The sequence below is a fragment of the Malaclemys terrapin genome, chromosome 1, assembly GCF_027887155.1.
Source record: "Malaclemys terrapin pileata isolate rMalTer1 chromosome 1, rMalTer1.hap1, whole genome shotgun sequence".
Taxonomy (NCBI): Eukaryota; Metazoa; Chordata; order Testudines; family Emydidae; genus Malaclemys; species Malaclemys terrapin.
Genome location: NC_071505.1, coordinates 316805825 through 316829309, shown reverse-complemented (window position 1 = coordinate 316829309; position 23485 = coordinate 316805825). Strand labels below are relative to the sequence as shown.

Below are 23485 nucleotides of genomic sequence, written 5' to 3'. Positions count from 1 at the left end.
AGTGTGCCAAAATACAAGTTCGCCCAGGGCACCATTTTCCCTAAGGCCGGCCCTGCTGGGACCGACACGGCTACAACAACACTACATAGTCAAGGCTGAAAGAATAGAAAACCTGAATGTAGCTAAACGTAATATTTTAAGAAATTAAATTCTGAAAGCCTTAAACTCTCCAAAACTAGACTGCAAAATGGAAAAAATTCAGCTCGTCAGGTGAGTGACTCAGCCAACAACTTCTAAGGTACAGCATTGAAATGCACTCTACAAGGATCGTACCACTGTAGGGCTATGTGGGTGTATTAGTAAGTTTGTGATTTAAGTAGACAAAAGCCCAGAAATTCACAGGCTCCCCCACTCTGTTCGTAGCAATATTTGAAAAAAGATTAAATTATTCCCCAAGTCCACTTATTGTCTGGTTTTTCATTAGATTTCTTGGATTCTTCCAAGAAATTATTACTGTGGCTTAATAAAAAAACATAAGCAATTCGTAGTTTATGCGATAAATTCTCAGCATATGTGTGCAGGGATTTAACCACATAATTCCTAGTAATATTATCAGTTGTGTATGAGAGAAACAGCGTATATGGGAGTACAGATGTTATACAAACTTGAATTCTTTTTATTTTTTAAATGGATTTCATCTACCCTGTTTCCCCGAAAATAAGACAGTGTCTTATATTAATTTTTGCTCCCAAAGATGCGCTAGGTCTTATTTTCAGGGGATGTCTTATTTTTCAGAAATGAAAAATGCCTTATTATCGGTGGATGCCTTATTATCGGGGAGGTCTTATTATCAGGGGGATGCCTTATATTACAACGAGAGGCAAAACTGTAAGTAGGCCTTATTTTCGGAGGATGTCTTATTTTCGGGGAAACAGGGTAGAAAGGTTCTTAAAGACATTTTTTTCTATCAAGATGAAACTTTCAAAGACAAGCTGTTTGACTTATGGCCTAGCTCCCAAATATAAAGATTACTAAATTGTCTTGTTTGTGAGAAGAACGACGACATCTGGTCATGGATTAATTTTGCTGATGGATGAATGCTGAGTGGCTTGTTGTTGCTAGGTCTTCTCAATTAGTTATTTTGATAGGATTTTGGATAGACTCTTCTGTAACACAATGTCATCTCAAGACCTTTCACCTGGACAAAGCCATGTCAGCCTCCTCAAAAATGGTTTTGTGTTTTGTATTTTTGATATTTTGACAGTCTCTGTGGTCTCTGAGCAAACACTGAATATTTTTTAATTGATGGCTTAAGTGGGACTTTTCCCAAAAGTGAGGCTAGCTGAGGAAGGCCTAACTCAAATCTGATGGGACCAAGTTGCATATCTCCAGGGTAGCCTCACACTTAATTTGCTCAAAGGGCTTGGAGGAAGGCTCTCTGCAAGGCAGAGTGAGTGAAACTCGCCTTTCGGGTCACTGAGCCACCTGAGGGAAGATTCACATTCCAGAAATTCTGAGACAATCACCTCAGGGAGAGGAAGGCGATAATCAACCCACGGGCTACACCAGCTTTTGGCCAATCTTCAGGCCTGAAGGCATGCTAGAGAGAAGTGCTGTGCCAGCAAGATCAGCATCTGGGCCTTGTCTGCAGTTTCATCTCCTACTCCATGAGAATCTAGAAGACTCAGAGAGCTGAAGACTTTGTGAACCCCCATTATCTTAAGTATTTTAGTTCTAAAAAAACTTTGACTGTCACATGTAAATTTGGGTGCTAAATTGTCTAATTGTTGCTTATCTAAATATTATTATACAGACTAACAAAATATTTTTGTTGGGAGTTTGGGGAGTAAAGCAGTAGCCACCACATTAGAATTGAAATCTAATCAGGAAGTTTTGTAATTGGTTTGTAGATGGTTGTTTTAGCATTAGCTAATTTAGGTTCAGTATCAAAATATCAACCAGGTCCCAATTATAGATTCAATTGACTTGGGTGAAATTCTTTAGTTGAGTTATAATCAAATGGACAGCCACCTTCTTAGGATTTATAAGGATTATTTGTTGTATTAATCTAATAAATGAAGTAATCTGATTATTTGAATCCACTTCAATATTGAGATTAACTTGTTGATTTGACCTTGATTTGATAGCTGCATTGTTTAATTCTTAGTTTAGTTTAGTATTATGAATAAGGCTAAGATTTTGTCATGGTAATTTTTGCCATAGTAATTTCACAGACAGGTCACGGGCAATAAACAAAAATTCACAGAAGACCATGACCTGTCCATGACTTTTACTAAAAATAACCCTAACAAAATGAGGGGGGGGGGGTCCAGCACCCACTGCTGCTGCCATTCACAGCAGCTGGGAGCTCCAGGACAGGTGGCTGGGAGTTGCTGGGGCCCCCTTGCCCCAGCTCAGAACTCCGGGGGGCCCCCCGCCATTACTTGGACCTCCAGGGGCCACCTTCCGCCCACGGTGGCTGGGCACTCTGGGGGTGCCTGCCGTGCAAAACAGCTGGCTGCTCTGGGGGCTGCCTGTGACAGCTTGGACCTGCAGGGGACCCTGCTATGGCTCAGAGCTCCGGGCAGGCACCTAGGAACTGCAGGGCCCCCAACTGCCCGCAGGGGCTGGGAGCTCCGGGGGGGCCCCCTGCCACAGCTCAGAGCTCCGGGGAGTCCCCCTGCCACAGCTTGGACCTCCATGACATAACCATAGCCTTCATTATGAACAGTAGGTTAGCTTTGGTGATATGCACTCTTGCTTTTATTTTTGTTTAATAGTTTTAATAAAATTTATTAAACTGATACTGAATCACACTTCTTTCAGTTAGCAATGTGGATTCAGAACCTTTGAGGACGAAGGTGGATATCAGCCAGCCCAAAAGCCTGACAAGATCCCCCTCAATTAGCCTTTGGTTCTCACGTATGTGACTTAAATCCCAATGCACTGCATAGAAAATCTACCACCATCTAGTAAACTGTGATAAAGTATGTTAAAATAACTCAGTGTTGCTGATGTCTGATTTAGTTACTGATACAAAAAATTCAATACATGACAGGTGCTTTGGACTTGTACATGTCAATACCTTTCCAAAATAATGAGGGAACTTGTGCTGATCTTCAATTACATGAGCAAAGCCTCCTTGAAGGCCGAAGTCCACAGAGAAGTAGGGCAAGCCTCTAGGAATCTAAATACATACAGAAAACATGCATTTTAGATATTTTAATAGACTGTATTTACAAAAGAACTGCTGTTTTTAATTAAGATGCCCCACAATTTATTAAAAGTGAAAGTTGTTTTTAAAGTTGGCAGTCAGTATTAACACAGAAGAAATTTAGGCCCTGATCCTGCAAAGACTTAGGCAGGTCAATGGGACTAACAGTGTAAGTGAAGTTAAATATGCCCGTATGTATTTGCAGGATTGGGGCCGTATAGGGTATATCTATGCAGCATTCTGGGGTGAGCCTCCAGCCCGGGTTGCCTGACTTGGGGGAGTGGGTTCCTGCTAGCACTCTAAAAATAGCTACTATAGACAGCGCTTTGAAGTTGCAGATTGGGCTGTAGCTCAGGCTCTGACACCTTGGGAGGTGGGTGAGCTTCACAGCCCAAGCTCTGGTACAAGCCACAGTTTCAAAGCACTGTCTATATCACTATTTTCAGAGTGCTAGCATGAGCCCCACTGGTCCAACTCTGACGAGCCGGGCTAGGAGACTCGCTCCAAAATACTGTGTAGACATATCCATATTGTACTGCATCTTTCATACAAGCTGCATCACAAAAATATGTTTTTATACAGTTAAATAATCTAGCTGCAGAGTTAAAAAAAATGAAGGGGAAAAGAACAGGATACAGAAACTGGAAGAAGAGACGTTTGAAAATAGATGGAGAGATTATGACATGGAGTGATTCAGGAAAGCTGAATCCAGATGGCAGGAAGTGCAGAGAAGAAGATTATAACATCAAATGTGGCGAGATTGAAGGGATGGAGAGGAGACTGGCTTAGAGAGATATATGTATTAAGAGAGAACCATCATCATTAGAGATTTCCTTATCTTCTGGACTATAGTTGTGTCAAGCATGGGGAAATTTAAGAAGCAGGACCGCAAGTTAAATTATTGCCAGGAATGAAAAGTATGCTGCAGTAGAGACAAATGCCCCAGATTTTAGTCAGACACCTTTATTAGTGGCCATTTTGATGCCCTGAAAAAAGAACATTGCAGAAAAAACAAAGGCGGGCATCCAATGCTGGAACAGCCCCACTACACAATTTATGGAAATTATGGACTAACCTGTTGAAAGGGAGATTTTCATAGTTCACTGAGCCCGCAATGAATTGGCCAGCCGGCCAAGAGATACCGCTAAGAGAATTTTCATTGGGAGAAGAGGGAGCGGTGCCCTTGAAAGATTCATTAGTTGCTATGATGTTACAAGGGGAGTATTGCTGCTTCATGGCAGCACACTATTTTATCTCTACTCATTGCTGAGCATGTTCCTGCATAGACAGATGGTAGGAGTTATTGTGTCTCAAACTCACAGCTACTTCCTCTGTTCCAGGCCAAATGCCTTGTAACTATCACAGGTGGTGTTTTACAAATGGCTTTCAAATAAAATGATATAGAACACAGGGTTATTTTTGTTTTTTTTTTTAAGGTAAGAATTCCCATGGAGGGTGCAAGTTAATTTATTTTGTAACATACATCATTATCTATAGGGAAGCATTTAAAGTCAGGTTTAAAACTATTAAGTGAAGAATGAGCTTCGAAGAGGAAAAAAGGGGGTTGCATTGTCTTACTTATAAACAGTTCCAAAAGGTTAAACGAAGTTCTTCCTTTCTCCTGGTAGGCTTTGTATAGTTTTGTGTAAGGACATGGTTTTGATAATTAGCGAATCAGGTAATTTATGAGTGATAACACTGTGTGAGTTGTTTAACATGGCTTCAATATATAGTGTGTCCTACTGTATACAGGTCTTACTACAGCATATAGCAACTGTTATTGCTTACAATCTTTGTTAAATTTTCTTTAGCTATGTGGCTATTTCAATATTTGTGTTATTTTCCATTACTGCTAGAGATCCTTTTATAAGAAACTAAAATTAGAAGAAAAATTTTGATTAAGACATTTGTTAAAATACAGTAGCAAATTAAAAAGATGAATTATTCAATAGCTGACACATGGGATTATTATGTCTGCTTATCAACAGAATCTGGAATGCTTTAAAAACCAGTGTTGACTTGACAAATCACATTTGCTCCTGTAAATTAAATTCTGACCTGCTGTTGTTACAAATAACCTCTAAGATTACTACATACTGAAAGAGATTAAAGGAAAAAATATGTTTCTCCCTTTTTCATAGCTTCTCTCATTTAACAGCACTCTGTGTGAACTGCACTGTTTTGCTTAGGTCATCAGCACATCTTGTCTCATGCACTAGCATAATGACCTCACTCTCATGCCCTGATCTGGGGGGAGCTCACTGGCACACACTTTCTCTAGCCCTGCAGGAGGGTGTTTACCAGCAGCAAATAAAGTTGAAAGTGAAACTGATTAGGCAGCACCCAGACAGATGTGTGCACACAGAGACAAAGGAGAGCGTGGAAGAGGGAGACTCCTCAGGATGTTTGGCGTTCTTGTTTTCAGGCCTGCCTAACAAACTTTCTAAACAAGATCAAGAGAGCAGAAAAACCCTGATTGTTTTAAAGACATTTTAAAAAAATGTTTAAGACAAATCATTTAAAGGGAGCTACACCTCTACCCTGATATAACGCGACCCGATATAACATGAATTCGGATCTAATGTGGTAAAGCAGTGCTCCGGGGGGGCGGGGCTGCGCACTCCGGTGGATCAAAGCAAGTTCGCTATAACGCGGTTTCACGTATAATGCAGTAAGATTTTTTGGCTCCCGAGGACAGCGTTATATCGGGGTAGAGGTGTATTAGAAACTTGAATATTTGAATACTGAACACAGTCCAGCACTGACGTCAACTTTAAAAAATAATCAAGTTGACAGTTGATTCTAAAAAGTACCAATAATTAATGTGGGTAAGAGGTTGGTCTTTTAGTCTATGTCCAGGAGCCTTCTGTAGATCCTGTTTAAGTCTATGAAGGCAGTGAGGGGGAGAACTTCTACATCTTGTCCTAATCTTGACCAAGAGCCTTCCAAAAGGAGCAAGAGACAAGCGCAGACAGAGTCTCCTTAATTCTCTTCCACATACTGGGTCAAATTGAGCTATGGGGTAAGCAGGCATAACTCCCATTGACTGCAGTGGAAACTGCACCCACCAACAGCAGAGCTCAATATAGTCCACTATGTCAAGGATGAGCCCTAAATTGAAAACTGTAAACTCATTATGCTGTCTCTCATTACTGCTATGCAAATCAACAGCATGTATTTATGTTTCAGTACTTAAATGGATTAGGAATATACACAACTAAACCTGCAGTGAGGGTATGCTGACAAACGCTTCCTGAATTATTTTTAACTTAAATTTAAATTTGCTTTACAAATTGTTCTGGCACTGCACTCCCATAACCAATTTAGTGCTGTAGTTATCAAAGAGGAATAATATAAGAGGAGAAATGCCAGGAGGGGGAAAGGGAAAACAAATGATGTTATGTTAGAAGCACTTATCCTTGAAATTTAGGTTTGTATCTAGAAAATGAAACAAAGCTTTGATATATTGGTTCTGACTGTCTTGAAACAGGTAACAACGTTTCCTAGTAACATTTCCTCATCTTCATGGCTTAAGTAAATGGAAACAATGCTAAATAACGGAAGAAGATGCACCAAGTCCCCAGTATTCCCTCGCTGCACAGAACACACAAACAACAATGAAGAAATCCTGTGGAAACAGGATGATGGGTGGAATGAACTTTGTACCAGGAACAGTAACAGAACTACTGAGTAGCATCTGCTCACCACAGAGCTACCTCCATGAAAACTATACTGGAGCTGAAGGTTCTGTGTTGAAAAGTACTTTCTTCACATTTATAGAAGATCGGACTTTTACCTCTTGCTCTTCAAGTAAAACTTCACCCCCAGAATTGATATCCTTATCCTTTTATAAGCCTTTGTCCTGCCACACTCCAAACCACTCCAAACACAACGGTCTGTGTTTTCTCTCTGACTTTAGATTGTAAAACCCTTTGAGTAGGTAGGAAACTTTTTTATATTTGCTTGTTATTCACACTATAATAATAAGTGTTAATTTTAATGTATTTATTATATTATATATGTATATACACTCCCACACATATATATATATATACACACACACATATAAAAATTATAAGACAAGGAAAATCTTGGGTCCTTGTACTTATTTTGTAGAGTGCATACATAAATTCATCAGTTCATCTTTTGTTTCATCATATTCTTGGAACTTGCCATCTTTACTTAAAAGAAAATATATACCTTTTTTAATGAGCCCTCAATGCCTCATTACAAGTAATCAATACATAAAAGATCAGGGTGCTTCCAAGGCTAAAAACCTAAAACAGTGGGTGGAGACAGCATAAACTACTATAATGACCTCTTGAGACCTGCCCTGTCAGGGAGATCAGTGTTTTTAGGAATAATATAGCTCTTTTGACATGCAGATGTAGGCACAGTAACTCCCACGTGATACCATAAGGCCTACTGTGATACACAATAGAACAAAAGTGGTTGACCAGAACAAAGCAGTATGCTCTGCCCTACAATATCAAAAATGAAAAGTAGGTCCTTGTACCTAGAGCTTTAGAACCTACCGGGTATGGCATTGATTTTGGGATGTTGGAGTAGAGAATTCGAAAAATCCTGGGTTTCGATAGCTGCCTAAAGAAATGATCTAAGCAACCTGTAACTGGCTATGAGAAATTAGAAATGGAAACATTTATTTGGATTTACTTGAATTGGGAAAATTAAATGCAAAAAGTGGTTGGCTTCCATGAGTCTATACTGGTTGTACTTTCTGGTATCTAGGATAATAAAACCAGAACATTAAAAGTGAAATTACATTAAGTTATGATTCATAGTGTGTCATTGGCATGCATGATGCTTTACCAAAAAAAAAGTACAAGGTTCCTGACTCAAAGAGCTTTCAAGCGAAGGGCTAGATTGTGTCCCCAGGCTCAGCCCTGAGTCAGGGAAATTATGGGTTTGGCACAGGGGTGCTGGAACTAGGGGTGCTGGGGGTGAGGCAGCCCCCTCTGGCTTGGTGTCCATCATATACACGGTTTACAGTTTTGTTCAATGGCTTTCAGCACCCCCACTATAAAAATTGTTCCCAATGCCACTGGTTTGGCACAGTAATTACTAGGTGAAAGTATATGGCTTGTGTTATATAAACAACTGATTAAACAATAAATTTGTAAGCACTTAGAGGATGATATGGTTATAAGGAATAGGCAGCAGGGATTTATCAAGAACAAATCATGCCAAACCAACCTAATTGCCTTCTTTGACAGGGTTACTGGCCTAGTGGATATGGAAGCAGCAGCAGATGTGATATATTTTGATTTTGGTAAGGCTTTTGACACAGTCCCACATCACATTCTCATAAGCAAACTAGGGAAATTTGGTCTAGATGAAATTAGTATAAAGTGGGTGCACAACTGGTTGAAAGACCACACTCAAAGAGTAGTTATCAATGGTTCACTGTCAAACTGAGAGGGCTTATCTAGTGAGGTCCCACAGCAGTCTGTCCTGGGTCTGGTACTATGCAGTACTTTGGTTACTTGGATCGTGGAGTGGAGAGCATGCTTATAAAATCTGTGAATGACACCAAGTTAGGAGGGTTTGCCAACACTTTGGAGGATGGGACTAAAATTCAAAACAACCTTGCCAAAATGGAGAAGTGATCTAAATTGAACAAGATGAAAATTTAATAAAGACATGTGCCAAGTACTTCACTTAAGAAGGAAAAATTAAATGCACAACTACAAAATGGGAAATAACTGGCTAGGCAGTAGTACTGATGAGATCTGGAGGTGACAGTGGATCACAAATTGAATGAGTTGCAAAAAAGGCTAATATTACTCTGAAGTTAACAAGAACGTTGAATGTCAGGCACAGGAGGGAGTTGTCCTGCTTTACTCAGCATTAATGAGGCATCAGATAGAGTAATGCGTCCAATTCTGGTCACCACACTTTAGGAAAGATGTGGACAAATTGGAGAGAGACCAGAGGAGAGCAACAAAAACTATAAAAGGTTTAAACTGACCTATGATGAATGGTTAAAAAAAACTAGGCATGTTTAGTCTTGAGAAAAGAGGGCTGAGAGGGAACCTAATAACTGTCTTTGAATATGTTAAAGGATGTTATAAAGAGGATGATGATCAGTTGTTCTCCATGTCTACTAAAGTCAGGACAAAAACGAATAGGCTTAAACTTAAGCAAGGGAAATTTACGTTAGATATTAGGAAAAACTTTGCAACTCTAAGGGTAGTTTATCTGTGGAAATGCTTCTAAAGGAGGTCGTGGAATCCCCACTGTGACATTGCACTCCATATGTTTTATGGAAATATGCTAATGAGTGAATATAATGTAACTGGAATATGCTTTATGCAAAAGGTCTCTTGCAAGGTATCATTACAAAGCTTATAATCTACTGAGTGTGTTCATCCTATTTGTATGTATATATCATTCTTGTACCTGGAGCTAGAAATATAAAGTATAACTCTGAGGTACTACAGTAATTATGCAAAGTGTGGTCCATTGATGATGGTTTAGAATCTTGATGGCTCCCGTTGACTAGGACAATTGGTTGTAAATGGCTTTGTTTACTTGCAAGCCTTCCTGTGTTTGCGTAAGCCAGCCCAGGAAGAATGGTGGAATCCATCTTAAAGCTGGTGCTTTTCCATTTAGAAGGAGGGGTGGGGATCCAGAGAGAGAAAAGATTCCCGCCTTGTGCCACAGCTATAAAAGGGGGTGGAAGAGAACAAAGGGGGGGTCCCAGTAATGAGAAAGTCCCTGCTTTTCACCTAAGATGCCTGCTGGAACTAACAATGACTGTACCAGGGGAAAGGATTGGGCCCAGACTAGAAAGGCGTTTAGTCTGTGAAAGAAGCTTATTGGAACATCTCTGAGGGTGAGATTTACCTGCATTCAGTTTCTTAATGTATTAGGCTTAGACTTGCGTGTTTTTGCTTTATTTTGTTTGGTGACTTACACTGTTCTCTCTGTTACTACTTGAAACACTTAAATCCTACTTTTTATACTTAATAAAATCACTTTTGTTTATTAATTAACCCAGAGTAAGTGATTAATACCTAGGGGAGCAAACAGCTGTGCATCTCTCTCTATCAGTGTTATAGAGGGCAGACAATTTATGAGTTGTATAAGCTTTAGAAAGAGTAAAACGGATTTAATTTGGGTTTGGATCCCATTGGGGACTGGGTGTCTGGGTGCTGGAAATAGGTGACCCGCTGAACAGTTTTTGGTTAAAGTCTGCAGCTTTGGGGGCGTGGACCAGACCTGGGTCTGTGTTGCAGCAGGCTAGCGTGTCTGGCTCAATAAGGCAGGATTCTGGAGTCCCAAGCTGGCAGGAAAAACGGGCTCAGAGATAATTCCAGCATGTCAGGTGACAGTCCCCTTGTAACCGGAACCCGTCACACCCACCACTGGAGGTTTTTAAGAATAGGATGGACAAACATCTGTCAGGGATGGTCTAGGTTTACTTGGTCCTTCCTCAGTACAGGGGACTGGACTTGATGACCTCTCAAGGTCCCTTCCAGCCCTACCCTTCTCTGATTCTATGTACGAGGTCAGATTAGCTGACCATAATAGCCTTAAAATCTATGAAGAGAGCTGGTATGTAAGCTGTACTACCCAGAAGTAGTCTCTCTCAATCACAATTCCTCCTGTGTTCCCTTCTGGCTCAGGGAGGAGGGAGGAGGAAGTAAAATAATGCAGCCCTTGGGAAGGGGGCTGTTCTCACATACCCAGCCATATCCTCTGGCCAGCATGTAGGTGGGGATAGCCAAGGCTCCATACATTTACTATTCACAACACCCATACATTTGCTCCCTAATGGGAACATCCACAGAGCAGCTTCTGTTCTCCACACAGGACCCACACCTGATGTGGTCATGCCAAGGAGACCAGGAGAAGACCTAATTTCCCTCTACATTTGCATTAAAATTAGTTAGCATCTGACCCTAGCTTAGAGAGATAACACAAGTAAAGGCGGGAGAATAGGCATGAAGCCAGAAAAAGGACAGTGAGCAATGGGAAAGGTATACAACTGATGGGTGAACACTGTTGTACCAAAAAAGCAGACTCCATAATTTTTTTTTATATTTCTTGTTTGCTTGTTTATATAGTATAGCACCAGGGTAGGAGCAAAGAGCCATAGAGACTAGTGGTAAAAAATACTAATCAAAATAAAGGAGAGACAAAGTGAGGGAAGGAATAGCTTTTATTGGACCAACTTCTGCTGATGAAAGAGAAAGCTTTTGAGCTACATAGTGCTCTTCAGGTCTAGAAAAGGTACTGAGAGTGTCACAGCTAAATACAAGATGGAATGGATTGTTTAGAGCAGGGGTCGGCAACTTTTAGAAGAGGCGTGCTGAGTCTTCATTTATTCAAACTTAAGGTTTTGCGTGCTAGCATTACATTTTAACATTTTTAGAAGGTCTCTTTCTATAAGTCTATAATATATAACTAAACTATTGTTGTATGTAAAGTAAATAAGGTTTTTAAAATGTTTAAGAAGCTTCAGTTAAAATTAAATTAAAATGCAGAACCCCTCTGACCGGTGGCCAGGACCCAGGCAGTGTAAGTGCCCCTGAAAATCAGCTTGCATGCCGAAGATTGCCTACCCCTGGTTTAGAGTAAGTAGTTAGCACATACTCTAAGACTGTTGTAGCCGTGTTGGTCCCAGGATATTAGAGAGAAAAGGTGGGTGAGGTAATAGCTTTTACTGACTCAACCTCTGTTGGTGAGAGAGACAAACTTTTGGGCTTGTACAGAGATCTTCATCAAGTCTGGGAAACTTCCTTTGAGAGCGATGACTGAGGGGTCAGATATGGACTGATCACTTTGTGAAAAACATTTACTCACAGGTGATATGGTATTTTTGTCTTATTTTTCTATATGAGTTCATTTGAGAGCATAGTGATTGTCTGGTTGCACCCACAAAGTTGTTAGTGGGGAATTTAGTGCACTGGATGAGATATATCACACGCTGTGACAGGCATGTGTAGGATACATGGATCTTGAAAGGTGTGTTGGGGGTGGGGGTATTGATCATAGTAGCAGTGGAGATATTCCTGCAGATTTTGCATCTGTTGTTCTGGTAGGGTCTGGTGCAGCTTTGAGTTGGTGGGTCCTGGTCTGTGGGGAGCTTGCTTCTGATGAGCCTGGCGAGGTTGAGGGGTTTGAATGCCAGAAGAGGGGGCTTGGGAAAGATTTCTTTCAGGATGTGGTCCCCATCGAATATGGATTGTAAATGTTTCATGATAAGGATGAACAATTTTTACAAAATGATCACTCCGTATCAGACCTCTCAGTCCTTCCTCAAAGGAAGCCTGTATAACATCTTCAAAAGACAAGCCTGGAAGCTTAAATTCATAACTTTGCTAGACAGTAAAAATCATGGCCTTAATAAAGATACTAGATTTCTGGGTCACTACAACAATCTGTAAAAGGGGGGGGGGGGGGGGGAGGCTTTTGCCCTATGTTTGCATAGGTGTTAGTGGGCCCTTCACCTTGAATGGTCTCTTAGAATAACTACACCGCTACCTCAATATAACGCGAACCAATATAACACGAATTCGGATATAACGCGGTAAAGCAGTGCTCCAGGGGGGTGGGGCTGTGCACTCCGGTGGATCAAAGCAAGTTCAATATAACGCGGTTTCACCTATAACACGGTAAGATTTTTTGGCTCCCGAGGACAGCATTATATCGAGGTAGACGTGTACTACTTATGCTAAACAATCTGTTCTACCTTGTATTTAGCTGTGACACTCTCAGTATCTTTCCCAGACCTGATGAAGAGCTCTGTGTAAGCTCAAAAGCTTACCTCTCTCACCAACAGAAGTTGGTCCAATAAAAGATATTATCTCACCCACCTTGTGTCTCTAATATCCTGGGACCAACACGGCTACATCACTGTAATCAGAATAAGTGGGTTTTGAGGAAGGGGTTGAAGAGGGATAGGTAGAGAAGAAGAGGATTAGTTTATCTTGGGGCATGTTTAGTTTAAGAAAGGAAGTGGGATATGGAAATGTGGAAGATTTTAAAAGGAACAGGAGTCCAATCTATAGGTAGAGATTCATTCATGGTTATGCAGCACTGATAAACCACCCAAACAAAGGACAGGTTTCAGAGTAGCAGCCGCGTTAGTCTGTATCCGCAAAAAGAACAGGAGTACTTGTGGCACCTTAGAGACTAACAAAATTATTTGAGCATAAGCTTTTCAAACAAAGGAGTAAAACTATATAAGACACCCACAAAAAGTGTTTCAAAGCATAGAGAATCATTTTACAATATAGTGGAAATTATACAGCTCTATTATTATACTCAATTATGAAGAGTAGCTAGGAAGAAAGAAGATAGGACTGTTAAACAACATCTGAAACCCTTAGAAATATATTATGGTGACAGTTAATAAGGAGTTACATATGAACATCCAGTGCAATCTGGTAGCATAAGACCCACCAACAACCACCAATTCTGGGCTGCACAGGTAGAGAGGTCACAGAACTGGGAGACAGTGCAGTGCTTAGACAACTGCATTTGGTTCTGTCTACCCATTATCAATCTCCTGCTCAAAAGTAAGACTGCATTAATTCATTACAATAGTGTCTTTCAATAAAGCAAGTTGATTTTTGTCATTACCATTCTTCATAATATTACCATTAACTACTGGAAAAGAGAAATAACTATAATCTAGCACTATATAGACACAATCGATCATGAGGACTTTAATCTAATGGGAAAAGAGCATGATTAGGATGACAAAAAAAAATCTTAAAATTTATTCCTGACAAATTGAACATGTATATTCTCTTATACAAGACATTAAGAAGAAGGAAAATGTAATGGGGAGACAGAAGAAGCAAATCATCACAGCTAAAATCCCAGTTTATTAAAAACAATTTTCTAGAAACTAGGCTCTAAAGGACTTGATAAACTTTAGGGGTGTTTTGCCATTGACTTCAACAGGGCCAGGATTTCACCCTAGGTAAACAGTGTACTGCCCTTTAGAGACGTGTTATGCATGGTCTATAGTTGATAGTGTTTTTAAATCAGGCTGAGCAAAATAAATATGCTGTTAGACATATCTGCTGAATAAACACAGATGGGATAAAGTAAAGAATTAATCTACCGTTGCAAGATCTGTTTTAGATTGTCAGTTGAGTTGTGTAAAACACCATGCACACCTTTGGCTCTATCTAACTAATGTATATACATGGTGGGTCGCTCAGATATAATAAAAGGGAAGAGAATCAAGATAAGGAACCTGAATGGCAGTCAGAAAGATGGAAACAATCAACCACTGCAAAAAAAAAAAAAAAATCTACAATCTGTGGCAACCTTCCTGCAATATGATGCTTCAAGAAATAAAGATCCTCAATAAGATCACTGAGCAGACCCTGTGTTGTGACTCATTCTAAAAAATATGGAGCTGGTAATGCTAAGAGATGGATTACGAAATAAAAAGCCAAATCAATGGATATGATGAACTAAAATACCATGGCTTAATGAGACCATACAAAATCCATGGTATCAGCACAACACAGAAAAAATAACAACAGGACAATAAAGAATATGAATGGCTTTTAACAAGAGAAGAGACAACTGCGTTAAAGAAAACAGTAGTGGAGAGAGAGGTGTTTTGTCAGGAATATACAAGCAGACAGAATACTTTATGAAACTAAGAATGGGTACAGAAAGCTCTGGAAAGATATAAGATCTAAGGAGGCTCACGCCCTGCAGTGAACTGACAGAAATGAAAATGTTAAAATTACTCAGCTGTGTAACATTTCATGCTTAGATACACTTTCCTCATTTAAAGGGACATCTTCAAGGTTGTTAGTCTAAAAACTGACCTGCCTCAAAAGTGGTCTAATGTTGAAGGTCTCATCTTCTGATTCCATCTTTTTCCACCCCGCACAAACTGACTGCTGCTGCGGAAACTATATATATATATCTTAAAAAGACATGCAACGTACCATTACATAGTAACACACAATAGATCCTATGTGTTTTTAACATCATATATGTGTGTGCATGTGTGCCAAAATTGCCTGGTGCTGCCCAGGCTCAGTTCATGGATTTCTAAAAGGTAACTTCATCAGGAGACCACTGTCAAGGTAGGCCAGTTTTTAAACTTAAAAAACCTGGCATTGTTCCTTTAATAACTACCCAATATGAAGATGTGTTTCAGTATAATGCTGTACAGATAGATACAATATTTTTCTCTCCTTTTAAAAATAGGGTTGATATTTATACCTGAAATCTCCATGATATGTACTTTAATAGGATAGTAGTCCATACTGGGGCAAACACAAAAATTATCCCACACTTTTTCTAGCCCAGTAACCAACCTCCCTTACGATCTCCCCTCAATTTTTTAAACTGTTTACAAGGATATGGTGCTGGAAATTGCCTGCAGCCAGCAATTTGATCTCAGCCAGTACTTTGAGTCCAATCCAATGCCTACTGGAATCAATAGTAATCTTTTCATTGACTTAAATGGAGGTTGGATCAAGCTCCTAATACCCACCATGTCTGCATCATCTGTGTTTATTCCATGGGACTTGGTCCTCTCACCTAACTGGTCTCTCTCTCTCTCTGAGATACACAATGATTTAGAGGTTGACTGATCATACAAACATTTCATGTTAAATGAGCTTCAGTACTTACAGACTTCCTGACATCTTTTGAAGAAAGATCAATCAACTTCTTGTTCATGGACCACTCTTCATCACATTCCAGTATAGCTTTCTGTAAAAGCATTGTATCTAAATGTGAAAACAGCCCCTCACACAGAAAAGCACGAAGTGTAACTTTTTAATGTAATAAAGTAAATTTTGAGGTATACTATGCAATGTGAATACCAATAATTCCTCTGCTAAGGAAGTAGCTTTATTTTTGGCAACATTTCTGCAATTTTCAGAATGTAAATATTTTATAGAAATAGTGGGTAATGCTCACATTTTCATTTAATTGGTTTTTTTTTTTTTTTTACTTCTTTAGTTTTATAACCACAACCTAACTTTTGCCTAACAAATGATCTTTAACAAGAACTTTCAATTTCATAGAGAATAAAAAAGTCACAGGTCACACATCCCTATCACCATGCTCACTAAAAGCCACTGATGAGTTCATTAAATTTTACTGTTCTTTTCTGCAGTAGAATCCAACTTAGAAGGCTACTGGCATTCAAAGACTTATAATGCTACGTGTCTGCCCTCATAGTATGGAAATGGAATCTACTGCACCTACAGTTTAAATGTCAGTTGCCATGTATTTTAATAGCGGAAACACTTGAAAGATAATGAAAGTTATGTTCAAATAGCTCTGTATTAGATCTTGTGCATTACTTTCCTTTTAGTGTTTAAAGGGAAAGAAAGGTTTAGTAGCATCTAGTTTGATACCAAATGAAACCAAACAGGTGGAAAATTTCACATGTGGTGAAAGCAAGTTACTGTGTCTGCATTAGTCAGATTGACTGTTACACATTGTTGGAAACAAAACAAAACAAAAAATGTGATTTCATTCCAGGGGAACTATAAAAACCTCAAGAAGCAAGTCACTATCCATGTCTGCAGGCACAGAGGGCCCCATATGCTGTTTATTGCTATGGGAAGTAGACTCTTGACGAGCCCATGGGGACCACCCCCTCTGGTAGGGGGGAAGAAGAGAGCACAGCCAGGCACTGGAGCTGCTACTATGCATATTCACTGCCTATTGCTCCCCACACAGCTGGGACGCAGGCAGTGCGGAGGCTAAGGCAGCCTCTGAGCTGCAGCAGCAGACATGGAGCAGCTCTGCTGGCACTCTGCAGTGTGAAATGGAGAAGTAGTGTTCCTTCCACACCTGCCCAGATGACCTCTCTAGTGCTGAGTCCACTTCCTCAGTCTGGGTGCTGAGCATAGAGTCTGGCCCTAATAGAATACATAGATACATCCAAATGGTATAAATTTCCACATGTTAAAATGTTTGAAAATCCTTTCCTCTTTTACTTACCTGCTAAGACCCAAATTCTGGGTTTTGAGTTTCTCCTGCAGGAATTAATGATATTGCAAACCCTTATAGCCCTGCAAGGAATTCAGCTTCTTGTGGAATCTAAGAGTGTCAGATATTAGAACCCTGCACAGAGAAGAACAGCTCTTCCACTGGCTCACCTGTCTGAAGAGAGGTTCAAACCCTGCTATAGTTCCTGAAGTGGGGTTAATAGGACCCAGCTAGTCTAACACCAAGGGTTATACCTTGATAGGCAAAAAAGATGTGTTTTTCAACAGCTGTACTCAAGAAATCAGAAATAAAAGTAATATGGGAAAGCCATTGAACTGACTGAAGGTTAACCACTTTTTAAATACCTTAAAGTAGATGGGAGCCATATCCCCCAGTTCTTTTGGGAGGGGAATGCATTCATATACCATATGATATCGTTTCTTTATACTCATGTTTGTCTCTAGGAAGACACAATCCAATTCTTTAGCTTCAAACATCTTTACCAAGGCCTTTCTGAACATCTGTAAGAGAAAAAGATTATAAATGGAAATGTTTAAAGCCCCCCAAACTCTGGAACTAAAAGCTCGAGTCTTTCACTAAGAACACCACCGATGCATGGTATGGAAAATCTAACCCCAGGAATGAACAGCCAGAATGACTCAAAGGACTGAGACTACCACATGATCAAATATACAGAGCACTAGACTGGGACTCAGGAGACCTCAGTTCTCTTTCCAACTTGGCCATTGGCCTGCAGGGTAACCATGGACGAGTCATTTCATCTCTCTATGCATCAGCTTCCCCATCAGTAAAATAGGAATGATGATATTTGTCTCCTTGGAAAAGCGCTTTGGGATCTATGGATGAAAATCACTCCATAAAAGCTGGGGATCACTATTCAATACTCTTAGCTAGCAACGTCAGGGACAGAAATCCATTTGCCTAGTAAACTAGTACTAAATTGGGAGGGTGGGTGGGAATTATCTTTCATTATGTGCTGCAGGCCTGCCATTGGCATGTCCCCTGCACTGGGGCTTGAAGGGGGCCTGTGGAGGGCGGTTTAAAGTGGCTCAACACCAATGCCAGGGAAGTTATTCCACGGCCCACTGCAGGGCTTTTACAGCTCCTGTATACCATTGCAACTGCATACAGCAGCCAGAGCGTGGGTGACACACACACTTCTTTTTTAAGACAGTACAACAGCGAGTGAAACTTTCTCTACTCAGTCCAGTGACAAAGCATTTTACTGTTCAGATCTAGTCACATAAGATGCTCTTAACTGATCCAAATACTTTTTAATGTTTGCGCTGGAATAGACAAATACTTTCCTTCATTCGTCTTATCCACACAGTTGCTTGCAGTAGAGTTTTTTTGTGTGGGAGTCAAATAGAGTCTCTAGCTTACCCTTTTCTCCATATTACATTTACTACCAAGACCTGGGACAAAAGAGTTCCTTAGAGTGTGAAACTGCAGAATGGCCTAATTCCTCCTTTTTTTTTAAACCAAAAGCAGAAGAATGAAAACTAAAAATGAAACAGAAGTAGCTTAATGTTTTCCATCAAAAATCTGATGCCTCATCCTTTCAAAATACACAACTAGCACACTACAAATCACAATAAGTTTCTGCCCAAATCTGTCAAACTACAGGGTTACATTTAGAAAGGAGCAGAATAAACTGTAAGCATGAAAAGAAGACTTTCATAATATTTTCAAACTCAGCCTTTTCATCATTAACTAGCCCTAGAATTTTGATGTCAGGCTGAGTATCACCAGTAGGTGACTGGATTCTTCCTCTCAGCTATGTTTTTCCTCTAGTTGATGACAGACGACTGTAAAATTATTTGCAAGGTATCTGAATAAAGGCCATGTGAAACTTCCCCACCCTTTGCTTCCCAACTCATCCCTAATTCTCTATAAAGGCACAACTTCCTTGTAGCTGCTGTGACAAGGCTACTGAGGCAGGCCAGGTGTTGCAAAATAAGAATATTGTCCCTGTCATAACTATAAAGGGAAGGGTAATAGCTGTCCTGTGTACAGTACTATAAATCCCTCCTGGCCAGAGACTCCAAAATCCTTTTCCCTGTAAAGGGTTAAGAAGCTCAGGTAACCTGGCTGGCATCTGACCTAAAGGACCAATAAGGGGACAAGATACTTTCAAATCTTGGGGGGGGAAGGCTTTTGTTTGTGTTCTTTGTTTGGGAGTGTGTTCGTTCTCCGGGAATGAGAGGGACCAGACATCAATCCAGGTTCTCCACATCTTTCTAAACAAGCCTCTCCTATTTCAAACTTGTAAGTAAATAGCCAGGCAAGGCGTGTTAGTTTTCCTTTGTTTTCTCAACTTGTAAATGTACCTTTTACTAGAGTGTTTCTCTTTGTTTGCTGTACTTTGAACCTGAGACTAGAGGGGAGTCCTCTGAGCTCTTTAAGTTTGATTACCCTGTAAGGTTGATTTCCATACTGATTTTACAGAGATGATTTTTACCTTTTTCTTTAATTAAAAACCTTCTTTTTAAGAACCTGATTGATTTTTTCCTTGTTTTAGATCCAAAGGGGTTTTGGATCTTGATTCACCAGGAGTTGGTGGGAGGAAGGAGGGGAATGGTTAATTTCCCCTTGTTTTAAATCCAAGGGGTTGGATTTGTTTTCACCAGGGATTTGGTGAAGGTTTTTCAAGGTTTCCCAGGGAGGGAATCCATTGAAAATGGTGGCAGCCGAACCAGAGCTAAGCTGGTAATTAAGCTTAGAAGTTTTTATGCAGGCCCCTACATTTGTACCCTAAAGTTCAAAGTAGGGATCTCAGTCCTGACATGGTGAATAGCGGTGGGATCATTTTAAACCCAAAAGCCAGTGAGATTTTTTTTTCCTTCTAGCTGCTTGGAAAGCCGAGCTGGAAGTAGATAGATGCATATCTTATCTCTCCTTGCCTGAAGGCAGAGGTGTTAAGTTTTTTTTACAGGTCCTTTGTTAAGAGAAGGGTTCAATTAGCAAATGACTGGTAAAAGGTATTTACAAGCTGAATTGTTTTTTTTTCTTTTTACATCCTCCGGAGTAGCTAGTTAGAAAGTTACTGTTAACTCTGCAGCAGCCAGAGCTGAGAGCTTCCCAGTTTGTCAACTGCAAAGGGGGTGACCCAGCACAAGAAAACAGGAAAATGACTACCAAAGAAGTAGCTAACAAAATAGAACTGGCCAAACTAGAAGCAGAAGAAAATGAAAGAAAACATCAGAGACTGCTTCAATTAACAAAACTCGAGACAGAGCAGAGAGAAAGAGAAGAAAAAGCCAAAGAGGAGGCCCACAAGAGAGAGATGGAGCTGAAAGAAAAAGAGATGAAGATGAAAGAAAAAGAGATGGAGGAGAGAGAAAAAGAAAGGAAGCATGAACTGGAAGTAGCAAAGGCTAAGCAGGATGCACCAGCCAATGCTAACAACCCCCCTCCAGGTACCACTTCCCATCCCAGAAGATTCCCCACCTACAAGGCAGGCGATGATACTGAGGCCTTCTTAGAAAATTTTGAAAGGGCCTGCCTTGGATACAGCATCGCTATAGACCAGTACATGGTAGAGCTGAGGCCGCAGCTCAGTGGACCCTTAGCAGAGGTGGCGGCTGAAATGCCTAAGGAACACATGAACAGTTATGAACTTTTTAAAAACAAGGCCAGACTCAGAATGGGGCTAACACCCGAGCATGCCCGTCGGCGGTTCAGAGCCCTAAAGTGGAAACCGGATGTGTCATTTACCCGTCATGCCTACCACATTGACAAAAATTGTGATGCCTGGGTATCAGGAGCAAATGTTAAATCTCTGGAAGATCTGCTTTCCCTAGTAAAAATGGAGCAGTTTTTAGAGGGTGTTCCTGAGGAAATAGAAAGGTACATCCTAGATAGGAAGCCCAAAACTGTAACTGAGGCGGGGGAGATTGGAGCCCAATGGGTGGAGGTGGCAGAAAAGAAAAAAACTAGTAGCAGTTGGAGCGAATATCAGAAGGGGCAAGCCGAAACAAAACCTTACCACCGGGGACAACCCAAGGCCCCACCCACATCTCAAGGGAAACCCCAGACGCCTTCTCACCCCACCACACCAGTCTCCACCAACCAACATCGCCCCGGTGATACCTTAGCAGGGCGATGTTTTAAATGTAATGAACTGGGACACATAAAGGCTCACTGCCCCAAGAACCCTAACCGATTACAGTTCATTACACCCCAATCACACCAAAGATCCCCAAACCCAGATGCCTCTCTCATACCCTCGGAGCGAAGGGAAACCTTGAGAGTGGGCGGAAAGAAGGTTACCGCCTGGAGGGACACTGGGGCTCAAGTGTCAACTATCCACCAATCCCTAGTGGACCCCAAACTCATCAACCCAGAGGCTACAGTGACAATTCAACCCTTCGTGTCACAATCTGTAACCTTGCCTACAGCCACGTTGCATGTCCAGTACAAGGGCTGGTCAGGAATGTGGACTTTTGCAGTCTATGACAATTATCCCATTCCCATGCTGCTGGGGGAAGATTTGGCCAACCATGTGAAGGTAGCCAAGAGGGTGGGAATAGTCACCCGCAGCCAGGCTAAGCAAGCTTTCACCCCCATCCCTGTTCCTGAGCCGTCCACCAGGGCCCCGTCTGTGTTACCGGAGACCCAGACAAAGGTGGTGGAACTGGATCCTCTGCCAACGACTGCAACAGCCGTAGTGGATCCAATCCCAGAGACCCAGCCAAAGCCAGTCCCAGAACCGGAACTGGCAACGCAACCAGCACCAGAACCATTGCCAGCCCTGAGTCCAGCGCTTGCAAACCCGTCTACAACTCCAACGCCAGAGGGCACCAGCGAGCCTGAACTGGCAGAAGCAGCAGATAAGCCTACCCAAGAGGCTCAGCCAGAGCCTGAGATACCACATAGTGCACCAGCGGACAGCGGTTCACAGTCAATGGAAACAGCCCCAGCACCTGCATCGCTTCCAGAGGGACCAAGCCCCAGTCCACAGTCCAAGGAGGAACTGATGTCTCCAGCATCAAGGGAACAGTTCCAGGCCGAGCAGGAAGCAGATGACAGCCTTCAGAAAGCTTGGGCGGCGGCGCGGAGCACCCCACCGCCTCTCAGCTCTTCTAACCGATCCCGGTTTGTTGTAGAACAAGGACTTTTATACAAGGAGACTCTTTCTGGTGGGCACCAGGAAGACTGGCATCCTCAAAGACAGTTGGTAGTTCCCACTAAGTATCGGGTAAAGCTCTTGAGCTTAGCCCATGATCATCCCAGTGGCCATTCTGGGGTGAACAGAACCAAGGACCGGTTGGGGAAGTCCTTCCACTGGGAGGGAATGGGCAAGGACGTTGCTAATTATGTCCGGTCTTGTGAGGTGTGCCAACGAGTGGGAAAACCCCAAGACCAGGTTAAAGCCCCTCTCCAGCCACTACCCATAATTGAGGTCCCATTTCAGCGCGTAGCTGTGGATATTCTGGGTCCTTTCCCAAAGAAGACACCCAGAGGAAAGCAGTACGTACTGACTTTCATGGATTTTGCTACCCGATGGCCGGAAGCAGTACCCTTAAGCAACACCAGGGCTAAAAGTGTGTGCCAGGCATTAACAGACATTTTTGCCAGGGTAGGTTGGCCCTCCGACATCCTTACAGATTCGGGAACTAACTTCCTGGCAGGAACCATGGAAAACCTGTGGGAAGCTCATGGGGTGAATCACTTGGTTGCCACCCCTTACCACCATGAAACCAATGGCCTGGTGGAGAGGTTTAATGGAACTTTGGGGGCCATGATACGTAAATTTGTAAATGAACACTCCAATGATTGGGACCTCGTGTTGCAGCAGTTGCTTTTTGCCTACAGGGCTGTACCACATCCCAGTTTAGGGTTTTCACCAATTGAACTTGTGTATGGCCGTGAGGTTAAGGGGCCATTACAGTTGGTGAAGCAGCAATGGGAGGGGTTTACGCCTTCTCCAGGAACAAACATTCTAGACTTTGTAAGCAACCTACAAAACACCCTCCGACATTCTTTGGCCCTTGCTAAAGAAAACCTAAAGGATGCTCAGGAAGAGCAAAAGGCCTGGTATGATAAACATTCCAGAGAACGGTCCTTCAAAGTAGGAGACCAAGTCATGGTCTTAAAGGCAATCCAGGCCCATAAAATGGAAGTGTCGTGGGAAGGACCATTCACGGTCCAGGAGCGCCTAGGAGCTGTTAACTATCTCATAACCTCCCCCACCTCCAACATAAAGCCTAAGGTATACCATGTTAATTCTCTTAAGCCCTTTTATTCCAGAGAATTAAACGTTTGCCAGTTTACAGCCCAGGAAACAGATGACGCGGAGTGGCCTGAAGGTGTCTACTACGAAGGAAAAAAGGATGGTGGCGTGGAAGAGGT

General features: G+C 41.5%; 1 protein-coding gene across 1 annotated transcript in view; it reads right to left on the bottom strand.

Moving 5' to 3' along the window:
- Positions 1-23485, bottom strand: part of CWF19L2 (CWF19 like cell cycle control factor 2) — a 174895-nt gene that overhangs the window by 1615 nt on the left and 149795 nt on the right. Inside the window, exons 15-17 of the mRNA XM_054015545.1 lie at positions 17476-17631; positions 15797-15877; positions 3026-3127 (exon numbers count right to left, since the gene is read on the bottom strand). Coding sequence (XP_053871520.1) covers positions 3026-3127; positions 15797-15877; positions 17476-17631 — 339 coding nt within the window. The remainder of the gene's footprint in view (positions 1-3025; positions 3128-15796; positions 15878-17475; positions 17632-23485) is intronic.